Below are 21,095 nucleotides of genomic sequence, written 5' to 3'. Positions count from 1 at the left end.
CACACACACACACACACACACACACACACACACACACACACACACACACACACACACACACACACACACACACACACACACACACACACACACAGCACAGCACAGCACAGGCTTATTTATCTAAAGATGGCTATGGGGGAAACACATGAGCACTAGATTGGAGTTAACACAAGCTACTGTGTACATTGTGACCTCCCACACGTACTCTACGTTGGACTTTAACCAGTCATGTTATTCCTACAGTTGTACAGTTCAATGTTTTGTCATGTTTGTAGTTCCAATGTTCTTCCACAGAGTTAGATGTCTGGCAGGTTTTTAAGAGAATTGTGCTCAGACATACAGTACCAGTCAAAAGTTTGGACACACCTACTCATTCAAGGGTTTAATTTATTTTTTACTATTTTCTACATTGTAGAATAATAGTGAAGACATCAAAACTATGAAATAACACACATGGAATAATTTAGTAACCAAAAAAGTGTTAAACAAATCAAAATATATTTTATATTTGAGATTCTTCAAAGTAGCTACACTTTGCACACTCTTGGCATTCTCTCAACCAGCTTCACCTGGAATGCTTTTCCAACAGTCTTGAAGGAGTTCCCACATTTGCTGAGCATATGCGGAGATCATCCGTTCACCTACTCTGCGTCTCACAAAGACACGGTGGTTGGAACCAAAAATCTCAAATTTGGACTCATCATGCCAAAGGACAGATTTCCACCGGTCTAATGTCCATTGCTCGTGTTTCTTGCCCAAGCAAGTCTCTTCTTCTTATTGGTGTCCTTTAGTAGTGGTTTCTTTGCAGCAATTCGACAATGAAGGCCTGATTCACGCAGTTTCCTCTGAACAGTTGATGTTGAGATGTGTCTGTTACTTGAACTCTGTGAAGCATTTATTTTTGGGCTGCAATTTCTGAAGCTGGTAACTCTAATGAACTTATCCTCTGCAGCAGAGGTAACTCTGGGTCTTCCTTTCATGTGGCGGTCCTCATGAGAGCCAGTTTCATCATAGCGCATGATGGTTTTTGCGACTGCACTTGAAGAAACTTTAAAAGTTCTTGAAATGTTCTGTATCGACTGACCTTCATCTCTTAAAGTAATGATGGACTGTTCTTGCCATAATATGGACTTGGTATTTTACCAAATAGGGCTATCTTCTGTATACCACCCCTACCTTGTCACAACACAAGTGATTGGCTCAAACGCATTAAGAAGGAAAGAAATTCCACAAATTAACTTTTAACAAGGTACACCTAATTGAAATGCATTCCAGGTGACTACCTCATGAAGCTGGTTGAGAGAATGCCAAGAGTGTGCAAAGCTGTCATCAAGGCAAAGGGTGGCTACTTTGAAGAATCTCAAATATAAAATATATGTTGATTTGTTTAACACTTTTTTGGTTACTACATGATTCCATATGTGTTATTTCATTATTCTACATTGTAGAAAATAGTAAAAATAAAGAAAACTCTTGAGTGAGTAGGTGTGTCCAAACTTTTGACTGGTACTTTAGGCTGGAGATAGCATAGCCACATTATATTGCAGCTAAGCTGTTGTTTATTTAGCCAGTCAGGAAGGAGGGCTTTCCTTTTAGCTTTCACCTTTGTTTGCCACTACTGAAATGATGAGAGGGCCAGTTAAATACATCAATCAGTCAGTCTCTCTTTATTTCCTACCTCTCTCTCCCCTTTTCTTTCTCTCTAGTTTCCCCAATGCCTAATGGAAAACTATGAATATTGACAGAGATTATGACTTACTTATAGCCTACTAATCATACTAGCCTACTTATTAAACCGATAAAGCAACGCAGATCAGCTAAGTGAACTAGGCCTATGTCTTTAAGTGCTCAGTACCCCTTTCAGCTAAATCCATGTGAGATAATTATGCTCTGATATCATTAACCAGTGTTACATTTCAGACAGGGAGAGAACTGCTGCTCTGCTGCACATGTCCTTCTCTTAGCCACATAGCCATGTAGCCTTTAGCCTGTAGCTTACTAGTCTGTAGCTTCAGACCTGTTACTGTTATTTTTAACTAGCAGGGAGCTAACTATCCATCTCCAGGTACTTGGCCTCCCCTTAGCCACATAGCCATCTAGGCTAGCCATAGCCTGTAGCTTACCAACCTGTTCCCGGTTACTTCTGACTAGCAGGGAGCTAACGGTCAACCCCCAGGCTATATAGCCCTTTGTGGAACCTGAGAAGACTTGAAGGGGCTTATATGTTGTGCACAAGGTTTCAAACGAGAGGTCACTGAAAACACACTCATGTGCTTTAGAGCAGGATGTATGGCTCTTTAAGTTTGTGTGTGTGTGTGTGTGTGTGTGTGTGTGAGCGCGTGCATGCGTGCGTGTCTGGTGAGGTGTGTGTCTCCACTCTGGAACCTAACCCTGTGCCAGGCAGGCTCCAGGCCAGCCAGGCATGTCTGTGTGTTCCCCTCCCAGCACCATGTGCCCGCTGGAGCACATGGCCCCTGTGTCACGTTCAGAGGAGCCCCCTCCCTCTCTTCCCTCACCCCTCCAGTCAGACTGTCAGTCAGGGAAGGGAGAGAAGGCTCGTCATGGCCTGTCCTTTCACATCTCGCACGCGCTTGTGTGTGTAGGGGGGCTATCCTGTCACCTCTTCCTGGTGGAAGTGAACACGGCTGTGTGGCTGTGTGGCCAGCATCTGTCTGTGTCTCTCTTTCCCCACCAGAGTGTGTCTGAGATCACTGCTTTGCTGATAGTCTCTGCGAGTCAGCTCTCAGTGTGTTAGTGTGCTGTATTAGGGACAGTGCTATGGCTTTTTAGCCTCATGGTTTCATGGGTTTGCTCAAGTTTGCTGTTTGGTTGTTTAATAGTGAATTGTTTTGTTTTTTCTCATAGTGGATTTTCATGTTATGATTCTATACAACATAAAATTGTGTCATTCAGTTTCTTATGTATACTGTTTTATGTATAGAGCAATGTGCAACACAGGCGAGCCTGCATTCCATTCATGTTCATCTCTGTGCTTGTGTAGAAATCCAGTACTTTTGGGGTTAAGTTGTGAAAGTTAATGTAATAACTGCTAGCACCATCTGCTGGCCTACTTCCTCACAAAGAGAGAGGGAGTGAGTGAGAGAGCGAGAGAGAGAGAGAGAAAACGAGTCCGGATTTTAACGACATCTCTAATATTCATGCTGATGCATTTTGCTGCTTTGTGCTGCTTTCATTTTCCACCGCTCTGCTGCTGGAGACTCCAGCTCCTCACCATACACACCCCAGCACGGGAGAGGGCAGGGGAGAGAAAAAACTAGTGGAAAAGGGAAAACAACCAAGCAAGCTAGCACAAAACCCTTTTGTGTACAAAAGAGTAGCCTACCTTACCCTGGGATGTAAGAGAAAGAGGCACGAACGAAGAGAGAAAGAAAAAGGAACAAGTAGAGCGAGTGGACGGAGTGAACATGCGATTGCTGCCGGAGGGGAATCAATGAGAAGGGAGGGAAGAGAGGAGGGTAGAGCGAGAGAGCGACGCTGACAACCACACCACGAACCGCCTGCCTGAGCCGGACGGAGCTGAAGCACGCTGTAGCAGCAGAATGAGACGAGCTTCCTGGACTGCCACTGCCTCGCACCTCTTCTGGCTCAACCAGCCCTGCTCCCAGCTCTCCCACTGATCTGCAGCCCAGCCCCATGCACTCCTACTGAGCCTGAGCCCTGCCCGCTGGGAGAGGAGGCTCCACCGCCCGCCTGTACACTGCTTGTGGAGGGGGGAGGGGGTGGACACGCAGTTCAAGCAAGACAGATCGTCGAACGAGAGCGAGATAGTGAGAGAGAGGGAGTGAGCGAGCGAGAGAGAGAGAGAGAAAAAACCCGGCGAAAGGGCAAGGCTTTTGTTAGGTGGTTGGAGAGAGAGGGGGAGGAAGAAAAAAAGATAGAAAAAAACATGTCTACAGTGAAGAGGCCAAGAGGAAGGGTAAGTAAGCTGCACGGAGAGAGAGGGGAGGGAGGGAGGAGGGGCCGGACGACAGGAACTGAACAACCTCCTCTGCTACTGGCTCATGCTGCCTGCCTGATGCAGCTCCACTGTCGCCATCTTGAACTCGTTGTTGCTGCTTTTTCCCATACTAATTTGCTTAGCTGTGCTAGCTATGCTCTCTCACATGCTTTCCCTTCACTACCCCCCTCCTTTCAGTTTATCCCTCGTTTTCGCTCACTCCCTCCCTCCATGGATTCCTCTCCCCACCTCTGGTTCGATGCAGAAGGCGATGTGTGTGTGTGTGTGTGTGTGTGTGTGTGTGTGTGTGTGTGTGTGTGTGTGTGTCACATAAGCTGAGTACATCAGTCACACAGCGTTCACTGCATGAGGGACTGAGGGAGGAAGTGAGTGAGTGAGCAGACTAACTGGCCCAAATGTCCTGGCTATCTCTCGATCTCTCTGTACCTTTCCTTACTGTAATAGTGCAAAGCGTTTTCATGGGAGCGTGTGGTGGCAGAGAGAGAGATTGAAATCACTGCAGTGCTGGCAGCCTGTAATTTCAGTTATTTATAGACGTATTACACAGCTGCAGAGCACTTGGTTTTGGTGCATTTTTCTTCTCTCCCTCGCTTTCTCACTCACTTTTCATACAAACTCTCATTCCTGCTCTCATTCCCGCTCTCTCCACTTTGCTCCTTCCCTCTCTTCCCTGTTCTTTACCATGACTTTCTCTTTCTCTTTCCGATTTCAGTTATGAGCAATGATTTCCACTAATAGCCTGGGCATCACAGCACACCTTAAACCTATAATTCTGTAGCTACAGCTCTTGTTTATCTTCCAAATGAACTGCTATTTATTTCTCCCCTCCCCCCGCTTTGTTTGTGGCAGTTCGAGATAATTCTCTTTATTTAGCAGTCAGGAAAGCAACGGGCTGTGCTGTGCTGTGGCTCGGCCTCGGGTCATGTAGCCATCCACTCTGACTGCAACACCTTTAGATTAGCTCACCCATGTATAGGCTCTGGGCCCACCCGAAGGGACTTGTTTGGGAATAAATCTCAGCCCATGTATTATTCACATTTTATCATGTATCGGCCTTGTCTATATTATTTATGCTAGTTTGGCTGAATGTCAGTGTGCCGGTCCTGCCTGTCTGTGTTTCTTTCTGCCTGTCTTAATGAAAGTTTGTGCTGTTGCAATCTATATGACTAGGGGGAAAAAGTGAGTGGCCAGCAGAAAGTTGAGAGAGCAACACTTTCAGCATGTCTGTGAGGTAGTGGGGTAGAGACACAGCAGCAACATGGGATATTCTGCTGACTGACTGTTTAGGTCTTTAAAAGGCTATCAAGGCAATGCCAAGGCTATGTCAAGGCAATGTCAAGGCTATGTCAAGGCTATGTCAAGGCTATGTCAAGGCAATGCCAAGGCTATGTCAAGGCTATGTCAAGGCTATGTCAAGGCTATATCATGATCAAGGCTTCGAGGGCCTAATAGGAGAGGTACAGCCAACTAGCCAACCGTGTTGTTGTGACTTCTGCTGTGTGTGTTTTCTAGACAAGCTGGCTGTTGTTTTCAGTGTTCTGTTTTCTAGATCGATCAGTGTAACTTCCCTTTTGACAATCACATTCATATCATACGGCCTTAGAGTGCAATAAAAACTAGTAATTTTCCTCATCTGCCATTTCTTGGAAATGATGAGTTAAGCTTCCTGAGAAGGCTGATTTCTCAGTATGTCTCTCCTCTGTTAGCTACTGCTAAAGGCTATGACTACAAACTACTCATAGCTCATAGCATGTTGCTTCGTCATTTCTTGTCTCTCTCTCTCTCTCTCTCTCTCTCTCTCTCCCCACGTCACTAAGCAGCAGTGTGTTATACAACTTGATTGTTATGCACATGGGGTTTTTCAGAGCTTCACTTATTCACTGTGTAATCCCATTCTTTTGGGTTTACAACATTTCCTTATTGAGCCTGCCTGAGTGACTTGACTCTCATTCCAGGCAGCAAAGCTGATATGGTACATTTCACACTTCTGTTCCTGAGGAGGAAGATGATGTGTGAGAGAGGCTGTGGAGGGTTAACTGAAGGGGAATGTGAGAACTAGGAGTTAATTATTTAACTATTCAGTCTGGGATTCAGGAATGTAGCTTTGGTTTGGCTACATGAGAACATGAGCATAGTGGGGGGAGATTAGGGTGTGTGTGTGTTAACGACCACAAGATCATCCACTTCGCAGGAAATTACATTAAGATCAGGCCAAGATACCTTTGTAATGCACAGCTCTTTCCAGTCTTGCTATTAATGCAGATGTATACAGTGGGGAGAACAAGTATTTGATACACTGCCGATTTTGCAGGTTTTCCTACTTACAAAGCATGTAGAGGTCTGTAATTTTTATCATAGGTACACTTCAACTGTGAGAGACGGAATCTAGAACAAAAATCCAGAAAATCACATTGTATGATTTTTAAGTAATTAATTTACATTTTATTGCATGACATAAGTATTTGATACATCAGAAAAGCAGAACTTAATATTTGGTACAGAAACCTTTGTTTGCAATTACAGAGATCATATGTTTCCTGTAGGTCTTGACCAGGTTTGCACACACTGCAGCAGGGATTTTGGCCCACTCCTCCATACAGACCTTCTCCAGATCCTTCAGGTTTCGGGGCTGTCGCTGGGCAATACAGACTTTCAGCTCCCTCCAAAGATGTTCTATTGGGTTCAGGTCTGGAGACTGTCTAGGCCACTCCAGGACCTTGAGATGCTTCTTACAGAGCCACTCCTTAGTTGCCCTGGCTGTGTGTTTCGGGTCGTTGTCATGCTGGAAGACCCAGCCACGACCCATCTTCAATGCTCTTACTGAGGGAAGGAGGTTGTTGGCCAAGATCTCACGATACATGGCCCCATCCTTCCTCCCTTCAATACGGTGCAGTCGTCCTGTCCCCTTTACAGAAAAGCATCCCCAAAGAATGATGTTTCCACCTCCATGCTTCACGGTTGGGATGGTGTTCTTGGGGTTGTACTCATCCTTCTTCTTCCTCCAAACACGGCGAGTGGAGTTTAGACCAAAAAGCTCTATTTTTGTCTCATCAGACCACATGACCTTCTCCCATTCCTCCTCTGGATCATCCAGATGGTCATTGGCAAACTTCAGATGGGCCTGGACATGCGCTGGCTTGAGCAGGGGGACCTTGCGTGCGCTGCAGGATTTTAATCCATGACGGCGTAGTGTGTTACTAATGGTTTTCTTTGAGACTGTGGTCCCAGCTCTCTTCAGGTCATTGACCAGGTCCTGCCGTGTAGTTCTGGGCTGATCCCTCACCTTCCTCATGATCATTGATGCCCCACGAGGTGAGATCTTGCATGGAGCCCCAGACCGAGGATGATTGACCGTCATCTTGAACTTCTTCCATGTTCTAATAATTGCGCCAACAGTTGTTGCCTTCTCACCAAGCTGCTTGCCTATTGTCCTGTAGCCCATCCCAGCCTTGTGCAGGTCTACAATTTTATCCCTGATGTCCTTACACAGCTCTCTGGTCTTGGCCATTGTGGAGAGGTTGGAGTCTGTTTGATTGAGTGTGTGGACAGGTGTCTTTTATACAGGTAACGAGTTCAAACAGGTGCAGTTAATACAGGTAATGAGTGGAGAACAGGAGGGCTTCTTAAAGAAAAACTAACAGGTCTGTGAGAGCCGGAATTCTTACTGGTTGGTAGGTGATCAAATACTTATGTCATGCAATAAAATGCAAATTAATTACTTAAAAATCATACAATGTGATTTTCTGGATTTTTGTTTTAGATTCCGTCTCTCACAGTTGAAGTGTACCTATGATAAAAATTACAGACCTCTACATGCTTTGTAAGTAGGAAAACCTGCAAAATCGGCAGTGTATCAAATACTTGTTCTCCCCACTGTATATGTTACAATGACATCATCCTGTTGGTATCCTGTGTTCCCTCAGTCTGATTCATATCCCCCACCTCCTCTCCCTCCTCTTCTCTCCAGCCTCCCAAGAACAAGAATGCTAATGGTCCCAACAGCCACGCAGCAGCGCGGGTCCTCAGCCCCCCGATGAAGAGCAGCTCATCCTCCTCTTCCTCGTCTTCGTCCTCCTACAGCTCGTCGTTGGAGAAGCGGGCCCAGCGGAGGCTTGTGAAGGAGCAGAGGGAACAGCAGCAGCAGCTGATGGAGGAGGCTGGGGAGGACAAGCAACAGAAGGCTAACAGGATCATCCATGAGGCCATCGCTAAGGCCCGGGAGAGAGGAGAGAAGAACATCCCCAGGGTCATGAGTCCAGAGAGCTTCCCCTCTGGCAGCTCCTCGGCCCACAGGAGAGAGAGGGAGAGGGACAGAAACAGAGACAGGGAGAGGGACCGAGGCAACAAGACCAGGCCCAAGACCTCCAAGAAGGCCCGCATTGTGCCCTCGTCCAAGCCCAAACAGAAGGCCAAGATCGGGTAGGTGTCTAACTGACCTTGTTCTCATACGCCTCACTATGCCCTTAGAACACCACAGCTGTATGGCTGATACAAGACCACGGTGTCTTATTTGTTTTGAAAAGTAATTTCAGTGGCCTTCCACTTTAAATCTACCATTTCATTTTTGCTCTGCACTCTGTCTAAAGCAAGTTGTGTCACACTGTCAATTCTCCTTTAATGGCTTGGCTTCCTTTGTACCCATTTATTTCTGGGCACAATAAAATAGCTGGTTGACTAGCTGCTAGCAGCTGCTAGCTTGACAGACATACACTACCGTTCAAAAGTTTGGGGTCACTTAGAAATGTCCTTGTTTTCAAAAGAAAATCAATTTGAATGTCCATTAAAATAACATCAAATTGATCAGAAATACAGTGTACATTTTACATTTTACATTTACATTTACATTTTAGTCATTTAGCAGACGCTCTTATCCAGAGCGACTTACAGTTAGTGCATACATTATATTTTTTTCCCCCTGTGGGAATCGAACCCACAACCCTGGCGTTGCAAACGCCATGCTCTACCAACTGAGCTACATCCCCTGCCGGCCATTCCCTCCCCTACCCTGGACGACGCTGGGCCAATTGTGCGCCGCCCCATGGGTCTCCCAGTCGCGGCCGGCTACGACAGAGCCTGGATACGAACCAGGATCTCTAGTGGCACAGCTAGCACTGCGATGCAGTGCCTTAGACCACTGCGCCACTCGGGAGACGGACATTGTTGTGTAGACATTGTTAATATTGTAAATGGCTATTGTAGCTGGAAACAGCTGATTTTTTATGGAATATCTACATAGGTGTACAGAGGCCCATTATCAGGAACCATCAATCCTGTGTTCCAATGGCACGTTGTGTTTGCTAATCCAAGTTTATCATTTTAAAAGGCTAATTGATCATTAGAAAACCCTTTGCAATTATGTTAGCACAGCTGAAAACTGTTGTGCTGATTAAAGAAGCAATAACACTGGCTTTCTTGAGACTAGTTGAGTATCTGGAGCATCAGCAATTGTGGGTTCGATTACAGGCTCAAAATGGCCAGAAACAAATAACTTTCTTCTGAAACTCGTCAGTCTATTCTTGTTCTGAGAAATTAAGGCTATCCCATGCGAGAAATTGCCAAGAAACTGAAGATCTCGTACAACGCTGTGTACTACTCCCTTCACAGAACAGCGCAAACTGGCTCTAACCAGAATAGAAAGAGGAGTGGGATGCCCCGGTGCAGCTTCATTAAATAGTACCCGCAAAACACCAGTCTCAACGTCAACAGTGAAGAGGCGACTCCGGGATGCTGACCTTCTAGGCAGAGTTGCAAAGAAAAAGCCATATCTCAGACTGCCCATCTTAATCTTTTTTTTTTATTGGCCAGTCTGAGATAAGGCTTTTTCTTTGCAACTCTGCCTAGAAGGTCAAGATCCCGGAGTCGCCTCTTCACTGTTTACGTTATGACTGGTGTTTTGCGGGTACTATTTAATGAAGCTGCCAGTTGAGGACCTGTGAGGCATCTGTTTCTCAAACTAGACACTCTAAAGTATTTGTCCTCTTGCTCAGTTGTACACCGGGAATAGCCTTCATTTCTCAGAACAAGAATAGACTGACGAGTTTCAGAAGAAAGTTATTTGTTTCTGGCCATTTTGAGCCTGTAATCAAACCCACAATTGCTGATGCTCCAGATACTCAACTAGTCTCAAGAAGGCCAGTTTTATTGCTTCTTTAATCAGCACAACAGTTTCAGCTGTGCTAACATAATTGCAAAAGGGTTTTCTAATGATCAATTAGCCTTTTAAAATGATCAACTTGGATTAGCAAACACAACGTGCCATTGGAACACAGGACTGATGGTGGCTGATAATGGGCCTCTGTACGCCTATGTAGATATTCCATAAAAAAATCAGCTCTTTCCAGCTACAATAGCCATTTACAACATTAACAATGTCTACACTGTATTTCTGATCAATTTGATGTTATTTTAATGGACAAAAAAATTGCTTTTCTTTCGAAAACAAGGACATTTCTAAGTGACCCCAAACTTTTGAACGGTAGTGTAGCTGCTCGTAAAATAGTAGCTGCCAAGATGGCAGCTCAAAGTTCATTTTAATTTACGGCATGCTAGAACTGTAAACCAACAGCCACATTCATGACACAGACAGACAGGATGGAGCAACAACGGCTGCTGTTAGCATTTAGGCTAGCTTGCTGCAGGTAGGACAACTAGGTTATGACAGGGACTAGTGGATATAGGGATTTAGTGTATACTGTATCCGGTTCCCTTCCCCCTGTACAGTGAAACTGTGTTGTTGAACTGTAAGCCACACCCAGTGTGAGCTCATGTAATATCTGGCCTGAGGCGGGGAAAGACAGGCAGCCAGGCTTGGAGGCAGGAAGAAGGCAGGCAGGCTGGAAGGCAGGAAGACCGGCAGGCAGACATGCTGACTGGCTGGGAGGCAGAAAGACTGGCAGGCAGGCAGAAAGACAGGCATGCAAGCTGGGAGGCAGGAAGACATGCAGGCAAGCTGGGAGGCAGGGAGGAGGAATGTGTATATTGTCACTCAGGTCATCACCAGGGTGGTTATGGAAGCTGTGAAATGAACCAATCAGGGATAGAGAGAGACGCTCTTTTTTCATATTCTCATTAAGCGAGCAGGGCTGAGAACAGCACAATGGCTGACTATATTGTCTCCCTGCCTGCTTCCCTGCTTCATGATTAAAGATTATATGAGCTCGGCGGCTGCATGTGGAAATGGCTGTAACAGATAATGGATTTTGCTCTGTGAGAGATAGTAAGAGAGAGAGAGTGTGTGTTGCAGTGGTGCAGATGTTAATGAGGGAGAATATACATCTGTCAGGTTAGATAAGGGTTGGGCTGAACCGGGTCTGTATGGTTCATACTCAGGAAACCCAATGGGCCTGATGTTGAACACTAGAGATTTTTTTTTGAATTAATTTCACTATTCGAATAGTATCATGAATTTTTGTCGGATATTGAAATTATATACAGTACTAGTCAAAAGCTTGGAAACACCTATTCATTCAAGGGTTTTTCTTTATTTTTACTATTTTCTACATTGTAGAAAAATAGTGAAGACATCAAAACTATTAAATAACACATATGGAATCATGTAGTAAACAAAAAACTGTTAAATAAATCAAAATATATTTTAGATTCTTCAAAGTAGCGACCCTTTGCCTTAATGACAGCTTTGTACACTCTTGGCATTCTCTCAACCAGCTTCACCTGGAATGCTTTTCCAACAGTCTTGAAGGAGTTCCTACATATGCAGAGCACTTGTTGGCTCCTTTTCCTTCACTCTGCCATCCAACTCATCCCAAACCATCTCAATTGGGTTGAGGTCTGGTGATTGTGGAGGCCAGGTCATCTGATGCAGCATCATCACTCTCCTTCTTGGTCAAATAGCCCTTACACAGCCTGGAGGTGTGTTGGGTCATTGTCCTGTTGAAAAAAAAATGATAGTCCCACTAAGCGCAAACCAGATGGGATGGCGTATCGCTGCAGAATGCTGTGGTAGCCATGCTGGTTAAGTGTGCCTTGAATTCTAAATAAATCACTGACAGTGTCACCAGCAAAGCACCCCCACACCATCACACCTCCTCCTCCATGCTTCACGGTAGGAACCACACATGCAGAGATCATCCTACTCTGCGTCTTACAAAGACACAGCGGTTGGAACCCAAAATCTCCAATTTGGATTCATCAGACCAAAGGACAGATTTCCACCGGTCTAATGTCCATTGCTCGTGTTTCTTGGCCCAAGCAAGTCACTTATTGGTGTCCTTTAGTAGTGCTTTCTTTGCAGCAATTCGACCATGAAGGCCTGATTCACGCAGTCTCCTCTGAACAGTTGATGTTGAGATGTGTCTGCTACTTGAACTCTGTGAAGCATTTATTTGGGCTGCTATCTGAGGTGCAGTTAACTCTAATGAACTTATCCTCTGCAGCAGAGGTAACTCTGGGTCTTCCTTTCCTGTGGCGGTCCTGATGAGAGCCAGTTTCATCATAGCGCTTGATGGTTTTTGTGACTGCACTTGAAGAAACTTTAAAAGTTCTAGACATTTTCCAGATGGATTGACCTTCATGTCTTAAAGTAATGTCATTTCTCTTTGCTTATTTTAGCTGTAATATATATGGACTTGGTCTTTTACCAAATAGGGCTATCTTCTGTATACCACCCCTACCTTGTCACAACACAAGTGATTGGCTCAAACGCATTAAGAAGGAAATAAATTCCACAAGTTAACTTTTAACAAGGCACACCTGTTAATTGAAATGCATTCCAGGTGACTACCTCATGAAGCTGGTTGAGAGAATGCCAAGAGTAAAAATAAAGAAAACCCTTGAATGAGTATGTGTGTCCAAACTTTTGACTGGTACTGTATATTTATTTTACTTAAGTTTTTAACCTGAGCACTGCTGCGCGAGGGAGAGAGGCTGGCGCTCTATTGCTGCAGCTGCGGAGGGGGCGGTGTGTGTGAGATGGGAGTTAGCAGACGGAGGGAAAAAAAGAGACGTCAAGGCGCCAACTTGGTTACAGCCAAGACTAGCTAACTTGTAGCAGGCACAATGTCATTTATCATCCCAATAACAGTGCCTGTCTTGACTGGAGTAGTCTAGAGAAACTAGCTAGCTGGGCTAGTTGAGGCCACATGCTGCGCTTTCTCCTCAACCCCATTCAGATAAAACAACAGCCTACATACCTGTTGGTTGCTCGTTGTAGCCTACTACTTCCCATTTTGCTAACTTTTAATTCTGTCATTTTTATTCCATCTTGCATTGCATTAGTGAACTCACTCCACTTGCTACACATTGAGCCTATTTGCGGCTTTGATTGATCAACATAAACAACAAATCAAATCAAAATGTAATCAAATTTTAAACAAGAGGTGTAGACTAACAGTGAAATGCTTACATACTGGCCCTTCCCAACAATGCAGAATAAAAATACATATATAATAATGAATAAATACACTATGAGCAATTATAGCTTGGCTATATACATGGGGTACCAGTACCGAGTCTGTGCAAGGGTACATATAGGTAGGGGTAAAGGGACTAGGCAACAGGATAGATAATAGACAGTAGCAGCAGCGACTGTGATGAGTGTGTAATTGTTTGTGTGGCGACAATGTGCTGTTCATGTGTACTGTATGTGTTGGAGTGTCAGTGTGAGTGTGTGGGTAGATTCCAGTGTGTGTGCATAGAGTCAAAAAGAGTTAGTGCAAAAAGGGTTAATGCAGATAGTCCGGGTAGCTATTAGGTGAACTATTTAGCAGTCTTATGGCTTGGGGGTAGAAGCTGTTCAAGAACGTTTTGGTCACAGACTTAGCGCTCCACTACCGTTTGCCGTGCTGTAGCAGAGAGAACAGAACTTCGGTGGCTGGGTCTTTGACAATTTTTAGGTTCTTCCTCTGACACGTACGGCCCCAGTGATGTACTAGGCTGTACGCACTACCCTCTGTAGCGCCTTGCGGTCTGATGCCAAGCAGTTGCCATACCTAGAGGTGATGCAGCCAGTCAAGATACTCTCAGTGGTGCAGCTGTAGAACTTTTTGAGGATCTGAGGTCCCATGCCAACTTTTTTCAGCCTCCTGAGGGGGAAGAGGCATTGTCGTGCCCTCTTCACAACAGTGTTGGTGTGTTTGGACCATGATAGGTCCTTAGAGATGTGGACATAGAGGAACTTGAAGCTCTCGACCCACTCCACTACAGCCCTGTCGATGTGAATGGGGGCGTGTTCGGCCCTAAGTTTCCTGTAGTCCACGATAAGCTCCTTTGTCTTGCCCACGTTGGGGAAGAGGTTGTTGTCCTGGTACCACACTGCCAGGTCTCTGATCTCCTCCTTATAAGCTGTCTCATCGTCATCGGTGATCAGGCCAGTAGTCGTGTCATCTGCAAACTTAATGATGTTGTTGGAGTCGTGCGCGGTCATGCAGTTGTGGGTGAACAGGGAGTACAGGAGGGGACAAAGCACGCACCCCTGAGGGGACCCGTGTTGAGGGTCAGCATGGCGGATGTGTTGTTGCCTACCCTCACCACATGGGGGCAGCCCGTCAGGAAGTCCAGGATCCAGTTGCAGAGGGAGGTGTTCAGTCCCAGGGACCTTAGTTTAGGGCTGGGCGATATGGCCTAAAAATCATATCTCCATTTCTATTCAAGCTTATGGGCGTTTCACAAGTCTCATCAACAATCTCTCAAGTCCACGTGTTAGTGAATTGTTATGAATTGTTATGAACACACCCTTCTGTCTGTCTCCAACTTTTTGAAAAGCATGTTAGCCTGTCCACTTTTTTCAGATGTTGAAATCAAGTGGCCTACCTTATTTCTCAGAATGAGAACGAGTTGACAATTCCTTATATAATTGTATTTTATGCTTATTGCACATTTGATAAAACACAGACTAGACAGCTAGTATACAGTGGGGAAAAAAAGTATTTAGTCAGCCACCAATTGTGCAAGTTCTCCCACTTAAAAAGATGAGAGAGCCCTGTAATTTTCATCATAGGTACACGTCAACTATGACAGACAAATTGAGATTTTCTTTCTCCAGAAAATCACATTGTAGGATTTTTTATGAATTTATTTGCAAATTATGGTGGAAAATAAGTATTTGGTCACCTACAAACAAGCAAGATTTCTGGCTCTCACAGACCTGTAACTTCTTCTTTAAGAGGCTCCTCTGTCCTCCACTCGTTACCTGTATTAATGGCACCTGTTTGAACTTGTTATCAGTATAAAAGACACCTGTCCACAACCTCAAACAGTCACACTCCAAACTCCACTATGGCCAAGACCAAAGAGCTGTCAAAGGACACCAGAAACAAAATTGTAGACCTGCACCAGGCTGGGAAGACTGAATCTGCAATAGGTAAGCAGCATGGTTTGAAGAAATCTACTGTGGGAGCAATTATTAGGAAATGGAAGACATACAAGACCACTGATAATCTCCCTCGATCTGGGGCTCCACGCAAGATCTCACCCCGTGGGGTCAAAATGATCACAAGAACGGTGAGCAAAAATCCCAGAACCACACGGGGGGACCTAGTGAATGACCTGCAGAGAGCTGGGACCAAAGTAACAAAGCCTACCATCAGTAACACACTACGCCGCCAGGGACTCAAATCCTGCAGTGCCAGACGTGTCCCCCTGCTTAAGCCAGTACATGTCCAGGCCCGTCTGAAGATTGCTAGAGTGCATTTGGATGATCCAGAAGAGGATTGGGAGAATGTCATATGGTCAGATGAAACCAAAATAGAACTTTTTGGTAAAAACTCAACTCGTCGTGTTTGGAGGACAAAGAATGCTGAGTTGCATCCAAAGAACACCATACCTACTGTGAAGCATGGGGGTGGAAACATCATGCTTTGGGGCTGTTTTTCTGCAAAGGGACCAGGACGACTGATCCGTGTAAAGGAAAGAATGAATGGGGCCATGTATCGTGAGATTTTGAGTGAAAACCTCCTTCCATCAGCAAGGGCATTGAAGATGAAACGTGGCTGGGTCTTTCAGCATGACAATGATCCCAAACACACTGCCCGGGCAACGAAGGAGTGGCTTCGTAAGAAGTATTTCAAGGTCCTGGAGTGGCCTAGCCAGTCTCCAGATCTCAACCCCATAGAAAATCTTTGGAGGGAGTTGAAAGTCCGTGTTGCCCAGCGACAGCCCCAAAACATCACTGCTCTAGAGGAGATCTGCATGGAGGAATGGGCCAAAATACCAGCAACAGTGAGTGAAAACCTTGTGAAGACTTACAGAAAACGTTTGACCTGTGTCTTTGCCAACAAAGGGTATATAACAAAGTATTGAGAAACTTTTGTTATTGACCAAATACTTATTTTCCACCATAATTTGCAAATAAATTCATTAAAAATCCTACAATGTGATTTTCTGGAGAAAAAAAATCTCATTTTGTCTGTCATAGTTGACGTGTACCTATGATGAAAATTACAGGCCTCTCTCATCTTTTTAAGTGGGAGAACTTGCACAATTGGTGGCTGACTAAATACTTTTTTTCCCCCACTGTATACTAGCTGTCTAGTCTGTGTTTTATCAAATGTGCAATAAGCATAAAATACAATTATATAAGGAATTGTCAACTCTTTCTCATTCTGAGAAATAAGGTAGGCCACTTGATAGAATTTGTAAAGCTGTGGAGCTTTGCAGCTCCTTCAGGGTTATCTTTGGTGTCTTTGTTGCCTCTCTGATTAATACTCTCCTTGCCTGGTCCGTGAGTTTTGGTGGGCGGCCCTCTCTTGGCAGGTTTGTTGTGGTGCCATATTCTATCAATTTTTTTATAATGGATTTAATGGTGCTCTGTGGGATGTTCAAAGTTTTGGATATTTTTTTATAACCCTGATCTGTACTTCTCCACAACTTTGTCCCTGACCTGTTTGGAGAGCTTCTTGGTCTTCCTGGTGCCGCTTGCTTGGTGGTGCCCCTTGCTTAGTGATGTTGCAGACTCTGGGGCCTTTCAGAACAAGTGTATATATATACTGAGATCATGTGACACTTAGATTGCACACAGGTGGACTTTATTTAACTAATTGTGTGACTTCTGAAGGTAATTGATTGCACCAGATCTTATTTAAGGGCTTCATAGCAAAGGGGGTGAATACCAATGCACGCACCACTTTTCCGTGCTGTATTTTTTAGAAAGTTATTCTTTTTATTTCACTTCACCAATTTGTCCATTACATGAAATCCAAATAAAAATCAATTTAAATTACAGGTTGTAATGCAACAAAATAGGAAAAACGCCAAGGGGATGAATACTTTTGCAAGTCACTGTACATTTTCTCCAAAATGTACCAAGGCAGTCAAGCTACAGTATTAGCATTTAAACCCACAGTCTTTGTTGTACCTCTGGAAGTTGACTTAGGCCTATTTATTTGTACTTTTCCCCATTCTCATTATGAAAGGTGTTATTTCTATGTCATGTCTGAGATTATTACTAACATCACTAAGTTAGTAGTATGCCCTAGCCTTACTTTATATGATGTGCTATTGTATGTAACCTAACCTATTTTTACACGATGTAGAATTTGTAAAGCAAAGGTCTGATTTCTGAAACTAGGCTAAACACAAAATTAAACCTAGTCTTTCCACTATTGTTTCAATGCTTCTTTCATGAAGCTTGCTTCATACATTCCAGCCATTTTGAAAGATCAAAGTAGGCCTAATTCATGTTGAGGAAAACTGTTTTACCTTTCACAGTACAATTCACTGAACCAAACGGACCAATGAACTAATGGAATCTGAGAACGAATGGAATGAACGGCTCCTTACTCTTTCTTTTAACATCCAGGGTCTTCTCTTACATACCTTAGCCTAAATTCATTATAGTTAAGTGCTTTGGCCTGTACATAATGTTGCTAAATAGAAAACACGTTTAGACATGTCTGCATCTAAAGAATGAACTCAGGTTGAGGTTCCTTCAGTACAGGTTTATCCATCCCAGAGTTCCTCAGTCTCCACTCTGACTTGTAGGATTGTGCTAGTGATCCTATGAGCCAGTCACAAAGCCTTCCTCTCCTGGTGTCTGATTTACAGTGGTGCCTGTGGAGATCTGTCCAGAGCAGGAAGTGCAGAGAGGGTCTGGCACCCCAGGGCCAGGCCATTCACTAGAAAACCAGGCATGGACTCTGTCCGCTATAGGGAGGGATGGTCACTGTAGGGATATTGTCTCAATGCAGAGGGAGAAGAGGATGTTTTCCTATGACCTAGCCCTCTCGCAAAGACCTACACCTTTTGTTAATGTGTGTGTGTTGGAGACTGTTGTTCTACAGTGTGTCTATATGGAAGGATGTTTTCCTTGCTTTGAGTGGGCTGGTACAGTAGCATAGCATGTGTTTGTATGTTTGTGTCCTCTGTTCTGTCGTCGTGGCTATGTACCTGTATGCCTATATTTTATGTGTTGAGTTTGTGTTTGTGCTTTCTGTTGTCGCTGTGTGCCAATGTGGCCAGTGTACATGTGTGTGCCAGTGCAGTCTGTGTGTGAGGTGCGGTGCAGTACAATGTGAGGGATAATGGTTGTGTAGGGTAATGAAGACAGCAGGAGTACATGGTGCTCTGGGGAGGTTTCATGCAGGCGGAGGAACCAAAGTGTGTGTGTGTGTGTGTGTGTGTGCCGCCCTCCCAGGGTCTTCTCATATAATATTAACGCTCAGCCTTCTCCCTGTCAGCACCCGCACCGCTGCAGAGGCGCTAACCTTCCGCAGCAGTCATTACTCCTGCCTCTGCTATGGGGGGGGGTTTAAATGGTAGTTATACAGGATAATATAAGGGTGTATGTACGTGATTGTGTGGGACCGTGTGTGTGTGTGTGTGTGTGTGTGTGTGTGTGTGTGTGTGTGTGTGTGTGCATGCATGCATATGTGCCTGCATGTTTCTCTGCCACGTGACCAGCATGCCTGTCTGAGTGGGGGGTTGGGACTGAGCTAATAGTATTATCAGGCTGGCTGTAGGAGCCTACAGTGGGGGAGCAGCCTGTGTCTGTAAGACCACCCCAGCACAATGATTGTTAAGGTGTCAGCATGCTTCGGTTCGGCTGGCGTCTAGCTGAACTCGGCAAACTAGGCGAAATGAACGAGTGTGCTCACATACTCCCTTAAAAGACCTTCGCTTGAAAAACAAGAAAAAACTGCAATAGTAATGTTTGTCCATTTTGAGACGCCGTATACACTTCCTCAAATAGTCAGAATTAATCTAAGATAACTCAAAAAATCGGTCATTAATTTAGACGTTTTTGCAGAGGAGATCTTAGTGGCATAATTTTACATCTAACTAAGATGTTTGGTGCAGTATTTCTCAAGTATATATTTTTTGCATGTAAATGAGGAGATGGATAGTAGGGAGGGGATGGATGGGAGGGGGGGAGGGAGGGTAGGGAGGGGAGGGAGGGGATGGAGGGGAGGGAGGGTAGGGAGGGGAGGGAGGGGATGGAGGGTAGGGAGGGGATGGAGGGGAGGGAGGGTAGGGAGGGGATGGAGGGAGGGTAGGGAGGGGAGGGAGGGGATGGAGGGGAGGGAGGGTAGGGAGGGGAGGGAGGGGATGGAGGGGAGGGAGGGGAGGGAGGGGAGGGAGGGTAGGGAGGGTAGGGAGGGGAGGGAGGGTAGGGAGGGGAGGGAGGGTAGGGAGGGGAGGGAGGTGATGGAGGGTAGGGAGGGGATGGAGGGTAGGGAGGGGAGGGAGGGGATGGAGGGTAGGGAGGGGATGGAGGGTAGGGAGGGGAGGGAGGTGATGGAGGGTAGGGAGGGGATGGAGGGTAGGGAGGGGAGGGAGGGGATGGAGGGGATGGAGGGTAGGGAGGGGATGGAGGGGAGGGAGGGGATGGAGGGTAGGGAGGGGAGGGAGGGGATGGAGGGTAGGGAGGGGATGGAGGGTAGGGAGGGGAGGGAGGGGATGGAGGGTAGGGAGGGGATGGAGGGGAGGGAGGGGATGGAGGGTAGGGAGGGGAGGGAGGTGATGGAGGGGAGGGAGGGTAGGGAGGGGATGGAGGGGAGGGAGGGTAGGGAGGGGAGGGAGCGTAGGGAGGGTAGGGAAGGGAGGGAGGGTAGGGAGGGTAGGGAGGAGAGGGAGGGTAGGCAGGGGATGGAGGGATGGAGGGGAGGGAGGGGATGGAGGATAGGGGGATGGAGGATATGGAGGGGAAAGCCTCAAATCAAATGCTCCCGAGGGGGTTACAGCTAGAAGTCAGGGTTGGCTGATCACACACTGCTTTCTGAAATTGCATAGTGTTTTTATAGCTACCTACCTGCTGAAAAACAACCTCATCAGGAGATGAAAACATTACAGTAAAGCACCCTGCCTCTTTATTCCTATCCTCCTCCTCCTCCCTCTCTCACTAGGACATTCTCCTAAATATTTTGGTTTCTTCCTAACATGCTGGGGGCTGTTAGCAGAAAGCTTCCTCCCTGTGTGTGTGTGTGCAGAGCAGCAGGCGTGATCTGAATGTGCTGATACTACACTGTTGTCTACTGTGAAAGATCTAACAAAATGGTGCAAGCGAGATCAATTACACAATATAAAATGGGGGTTTAGGGTAGGCCTATAGACTACAGTAGAGTCAGTGTAAAGAGGTTTGGGTTCATATCTCCATGCCTGACTGCCACACAGCATAGTCTTCCTATCTAATCCTATTCACTCACACTCTGATTAGAAAATCCCAAAGCTGTTTTCTTAATTAAGTATTTTTGTAATCCTTTGTGTGTGTGAGTGTGTGTGTGTGGGGGGGGGGGGGGTTGTGTTTGTGTTTGCGGGTGTGTGAGCGCAGATACCGTGCCAGTGTTTTTGCTTCTTTCTGTCTGTGTGTGCGAATATTGGTGTGTGATTGCTTTTGTTTGTGCGTGTGTGTGTTTTGTCAATATGTTAGTGTGTGTGTGAGCTCATAAGTCGACAGCCTGCAGACTGAAGCATAAATCCCTTGTGCAGATCCCTGGGGGGGGGGGCAGTTTACAGACCCATTCATAAGGAGGGGTATTTTCTCACGGAGCCCAGGCAGCTCAGGGCCAGCAGCACCACACCACTGTCAGTGTAATCCCCTCAGGATAGGTTCCACTGTGTTACACACACACACGCAACACACACACAACACACGTTCTACACGCTCCAGCCGCTGCTGTAGGTTCATTTACCTCAGTCGATCTACAAACATGTAGCCTTTTAGCTA

At 45.6% G+C, this 21,095-nt stretch overlaps 1 protein-coding gene across 6 annotated transcripts in view; it reads left to right on the top strand.

Moving 5' to 3' along the window:
• Positions 1 to 21,095, top strand: part of LOC311123362 (chromodomain-helicase-DNA-binding protein 9-like) — a 110,310-nt gene that overhangs the window by 29,325 nt on the left and 59,890 nt on the right. For 5 of the 6 annotated variants that reach the window (XM_084197633.1, XM_084197631.1, XM_084197632.1 and 2 more), the window contains one exon: positions 7,947 to 8,398. In XM_084197633.1, coding sequence (XP_084053759.1) covers positions 7,947 to 8,398 — 452 coding nt within the window. Of the gene's footprint in view, positions 1 to 2,845; positions 3,938 to 7,946; positions 8,399 to 21,095 lie in introns of those variants that run through there. The other variant, XM_084197634.1, reaches the window with a different exon arrangement.

Source organism: Coregonus lavaretus (genome assembly GCF_964263955.1).
Source record: "Coregonus lavaretus genome assembly, contig: HAP1_SCAFFOLD_940, whole genome shotgun sequence".
In the NCBI taxonomy this organism is placed as follows: Eukaryota; Metazoa; Chordata; class Actinopteri; order Salmoniformes; family Salmonidae; genus Coregonus; species Coregonus lavaretus.
Note: the sequence above shows the minus strand (reverse complement) of the source record. Positions and strands in the feature narration are given on the sequence as shown.